The sequence below is a fragment of the Arachis ipaensis genome, chromosome B06 (assembly GCF_000816755.2).
Source record: "Arachis ipaensis cultivar K30076 chromosome B06, Araip1.1, whole genome shotgun sequence".
NCBI classification, from domain to species: domain Eukaryota; kingdom Viridiplantae; phylum Streptophyta; class Magnoliopsida; order Fabales; family Fabaceae; genus Arachis; species Arachis ipaensis.
In genome coordinates this window covers 3,932,102-3,937,281 of record NC_029790.2, presented here as the reverse complement: position 1 = coordinate 3,937,281, position 5,180 = coordinate 3,932,102, and the positions used below count along the sequence as shown (strand labels likewise).

Genomic DNA, 5,180 nt, shown 5'->3' with positions numbered 1-5,180 from the left:
TAAAATAACCAAACATATATTTTTTATTTTTTTTAATTTTTTGATCGCATCTATCAGATTGAATTCGCAGATGTGATACCAATATCCGATATCGATATGTGATCTTATGTGTATATAAATCGGATCGGATAATACCTAATAGACCAACAGATTAGATATATTTTCAAACAAATTCAAACCGAATACAGATCAGATATGTGGGGGTGGACGGATCGAATTTTTTTTCTTTACTTTCTACTTTTGTCAAATACAAAATTACTTGTCAAATATAAAAGTATTTTGTTATTTATAGAAAATAAATTTTTTGGTTATATTTTAAAAACGAGTTTATCATGTAAGCAAGTAAATCTTTTGAAATATTTTTAGTGGTTTACTCAAATCAATAAAGAAGTCTAATGCACTCACAACTTGAAGCACCTTATAGATTAAGATTTAATATTTTTAATCTATTCATGAATTTATACTTTGCCGTTGACGTGGAGAAGATTATTTATGCCGACCCTACATTGGAAATTTTTTTAATCATCCTTGGTTTAAAAAAAAGTTAAATATTTTTTATTAGTGTTAGCAAAATGTAATTTTTATTTTTATTTAAAATTAATATTTAAAATTTATTATATAATAATTTAATCAAATTATAAATTATCTAGAGTCTTCACCAAATTTGAATTATAAATTTATTTTTAATATCAAACATAAATTATATTTATATCAATTTATTTTTAATCAAAATCAATTTTATAAAATTAATTTTATACAAATTCTTATTTATAAATTTTAATTCAAATACACACTAAATTTATTTGTGGTGCGTGGAATAATGCAAGGATATTTTCCTTGCGGGAACGGACTCCAGTTCAGTGTCAGTGCAATGGACCATGGCAGAGATCTTAAACCACCCAACAGTATTGAAGAGGTTGAGGGCAGAGATTGACGCAGTGGTGGGGTCAACCAGGCTGGTCAACGAATCCGACGTTCCAAATCTTCCTTACCTCCAGGCTGTTATAAAGGAAGCTATGAGGCTCCATCCAACGGCACCGTTATCTTTGAGAGAGGCTGCAGAAGATTTCAGCATCAATGGCTACACTGTGAAGAGCCAAACAAGAACAATTATCAATATCTACGCCATTATGCGGGACCCAGAAGCATGGCCCAACCCGGAAGATTTTATCCCTGAGAGATTCTTCGATGATGGGGTCTATGGTGATCATTATTATTTAAAGGAACGTTTCATTAAAATGAGTGTTAACGATTTCAGGTATATTCCGTTTGGGTTTGGTAAGAGGGGTTGCCCTGGAGCTTCTCTTGCTTTGACGGTCATAAATCTGACGGTTGCTGCGTTGATCCAATGCTTTGATTGGAGAATCAAAGGTGGAGATAGGGTTAACATGGAAGAAGGCTCCTCTTTTTCTATGGCATTGGCACAACCACTTGTTTGTTACCCTGTTACATGTTTTAATCCCTTTTCTCTGTCGGCTTAAATGTCTAAAATTACACATAAAAATATTTTTATGTAAAAATAAATAATAAAAATATTTTTATGTGACAGGTATGTAAATAGAATGTGTCTTTATTTGTTGTACCAACTACCAAGTTTTTATCAATGAAGTTGAAAATAAAATTCTTGTAAGAATTTTGTATCTTATTTTCATTGATTCATTTTGGGACCCTTACAATATATGACTTCAATTTATGTGATACAGTCTACCTTTCTCTTCTCTTATTTCTATTGAAATCAATAAAACAATCTCATATCCGGCAATTATTTAGATTAATATGTATGGATCTTTTCCCAAGGAGAAGGACTAAAACTTAAAACAATAGTTCTAGTTTGGCCATTACTTGTGATTTTACAATTAACAACATGTAAAGGAGATTAATAAAAAATAAAACACATGAATAGATTAATTATAAACTACTTCAAACTCATTTCTATATATAACAATAACAGAGCTTTCTTTGCATATGAGGACAACAACAGATGAATGTCAAAATTCTATTTGAGTTTGGATTTGGTCACAAGATACCTCAATAATTGCCGGCCTTCACAAAAAAGTTTGAATAAAATGCAAACACTTACATGCCTGTTGCCAAAGCACAAAACAAAACATATCAAACATAACATATATACTAGTAAATTAACCAAGTCTATCACCCTTCTAATTATATATGATAGAACCACATGATAACCTATATACACAACTTCAAGAAGAGGAAGTTTCATAAAATGGCTGGTGATTATGATTACAAAGATTATATTCAACTTTTCATGATATGGTTAATTTCCACAATCATAGTTAGAGCCATATTCAACAGAAAAAAGAACAAGTCTCATAACAAACCGCCAAGTCCACTGTCCCTTCCCATAATTGGACACCTTCATCTTCTTGCTCCAATTCCTCACCAAGCTCTTCACAAACTCTCAATCCGCTATGGACCTATAATGCACATTAAACTTGGTTCTGTCCCTTGTGTAGTAGCTTCCACACCAGAATCCGCAAAAGAATTCCTCAAGACTCATGAATCTTCCTTCTCAAACCGGCCTCGAAATCTCGCTGTTGATTATCTTACATATGGTTCTCAAGACTTCTCCTTTGCCCCATATGGACCTTACTGGAAGTTCATGAAAAAGATTTGCATGTCTGAACTTCTCGGAGGCGACACGCTAAACCAGCTTTTACCATTGAGGAGGCAAGAGACAGAGAGATTCTTGGGGTTATTGCTTAAGAGAGGGATGGCTGGTGAAGCTGTTGATGTTGGAGGAGAACTCTTGAAGCTTTCGAATAACGTTATCTCGAGGATGATCATGAGCAAGACCCATATGGAAGATGATGGTGAGGCTGAGGAGGTGCGGAAGCTGGTGCAGGACACAGCAGAACTTACCGGGAAGTTTAATGCTTCGGATTTCATTTGGTTCCTCAAGAACTGGGACTTGCAGGGTTTTAGAAAAAGGGTTGAGGAGATTCGGAACAGGTTTGATTCCATGATGGAGAGAGTGATCAAGGAACATCAAGGGGAAAGGATGAAGAGGAAGAAGGAAGGAGAAGATGGTGAAATCAAAGACCTACTTGATATATTATTGGACATACATGAAGATGATAACTCTGAGATACGTTTGACTAAAGAGAACATCAAGGCCTTCATCTTGGTAAGTTTCAGATTCTCGTATATATAAAAATTATATCTAGAAGCATTAATTTTTGAACTTACCAATTTCATTTTCATCAATATTGCAGGACATATTTATAGCAGGAACAGACACTTCAGCATTAACTATAGAATGGGGTCTAGCTGAGTTGATAAATCACCCTCAAGTGATGGAGAGGGCAAGGCAAGAGATCAAAACCGTGGTTGGAAATAATAGGATAGTAGAAGAATCAGACATTGTCAACCTTCCTTATCTTCAAGCTATAGTCAAAGAAACACTGAGAATTCACCCAACAGGTCCAATGACAGTTAGAGAATCATCTGAGGATTGCACCATATGGGGCTACGAGATTCCGGCAAAGACACAATTGTTTGTTAATATTTGGGCTATTGGAAGGGACCCAAATTACTGGGAAAACCCACTGGAGTTCAAGCCAGAGAGGTTTCTTGTTGAAGAAGAAAGTGGGAAGAGGCAGTTAGATGTTAGGGGGCAACACTTGCATATGATTCCATTTGGGAGTGGTAGAAGAGGATGCCCTGGAACCTCACTAGCCTTACAAGTAGTGCAGGCCAACCTTGGTGCAATGGTGCAGTGCTTTGAATGGAAGGTTAGCGGCGGTGGCAGTGAGATTGTTGATATGGAAGAGAAACCAGGGTTGACTCTTTCCAGGGCTTGTCCCTTGATTTGTGTCCCTCTGCCTAGGCTTAGTCCCTTTCCATCCATGTGAAATAATATGGCGGCTACAAATCTTGAATTTCCATGTCAGTGGCCGCTTATCCATAAATACGCCTTTTTTTTAGAAGAGAAAGTTTAGGAACTAGCAATTTTTTTTGTATTTTGTGGTTAATATTTAATTATAAAAAAAAGTAAATAATTTTTTATTATTAAATATAATTTCACATCATTAAAAATATTATTAATAATTAATTGATGGTTACAAAATACAAAAATTACTAACTCCTAGTACTTCTCTTTTATGAATGTGATGTGGCATTAGCTGGGGGAGGTTGGATCCAAAGTCAATAAATGAATGGTTTGAATTTGAGAGATTTGTTACATACAGAGGGATTGGATCCGAAATTCACGGATAATAAATAAATAAATAAATAAAAATATATTAAATATTCGTTTTGATCCGCAAATATATTTTATTATACCCGTAGATTTAATCTGGTAGGTTTGATAATAAATAAATAAATAAAAATATATGTCAATGAATTATATCTCAAATTAGAAGTGCACATGGGCTCGATGAAGCCAGGTTTGATGTGATTCAGATCCAATTCGAAATATACACCGAGTCTATTTATTAGATTCGAACCTGACCCTAAATCCGATAAAACCAATACACTTTCGGGTCACAATTATATCGGATAAAAACCGGGTGAAAACCGGACCGTTAACATTACATTACGTTGATATCTTCTTGTAAGCTAGCATGTAAAAATATCCAAATTTCCAAGACTTCAACCATTATTTAACATGATAAAATTCACTTAAAAAAATATAACAAGAACCAACCCTTCTTTAAAATTAAAGTATAACCACAATCAATACTAAAGCAAAACCACAATCAATACTAATATTGTCTAATAATACCAAATATTTAAATCAATACAAATAACACAATATTATGCATTAGTCTAAAGTCTTATGCATTCTAAACATAAAACATTAACTTATAGTCTTATAATGACTAATAACACAAAATATTAAGGTTTACAATACTTAAATTCCACATAAGAATAGTCATGATCCATCACTAATAACACAAAATATTAATTGTGTATGATGACCGGGCCACCAGGCTGACTTCGGGTGACCCGAGCCATGGCCCGGACCCGACCCAAAATAATGACCGGGTCTATTTTTGAGACCCTTATCCGACCCTAAACCCCCGATGAAATCACACCAAATCAACCCCTAAAGTGTTCGGAACCGAGTCGGGCCTTCGGACCGGGCCGGATCTGTGCACCCCTATCCCAAATGATATAATTTTTTTATATTTATCTAAAAAAGTTGTCGTTCAAGT

General features: G+C 34.4%; 2 protein-coding genes across 2 annotated transcripts in view; both read left to right on the top strand.

The window, feature by feature from the left end:
- LOC107645439 (3,9-dihydroxypterocarpan 6A-monooxygenase) overlaps positions 1–1,645 on the top strand; it is a 3,508-nt gene extending 1,863 nt beyond the window's left edge. Inside the window, exon 2 of the mRNA XM_016349462.2 lies at positions 828–1,645. Within this exon, the coding sequence (XP_016204948.1) occupies positions 828–1,481 (654 nt within the window). The 3' untranslated portion in view covers positions 1,482–1,645. The remainder of the gene's footprint in view (positions 1–827) is intronic.
- On the top strand, positions 1,767–3,983 carry LOC107647913 (cytochrome P450 93A3-like). The gene is made up of 2 exons (XM_021103752.1): positions 1,767–3,148; positions 3,237–3,983. The coding sequence occupies exons 1-2, from the start codon at positions 2,183–2,185 to the stop codon at positions 3,873–3,875; spliced, it is 1,605 nt and encodes a 534-aa protein (XP_020959411.1). The 5' UTR covers positions 1,767–2,182; the 3' UTR covers positions 3,876–3,983.

What these genes read in the sequence shown, in the direction of transcription:
- LOC107647913 (XM_021103752.1), top strand. Translation starts at nt 2,183, where the DNA reads ATGATAACCTATATACACAACTTCAAGAAGAGGAAGTTTCATAAAATG. An exon ending in ACATCAAGGCCTTCATCTTG is followed by an intron (nt 3,149 to 3,236) that starts GTAAGTTTCAGA and finishes TCAATATTGCAG; the next exon opens with GACATATTTATAGCAGGAAC.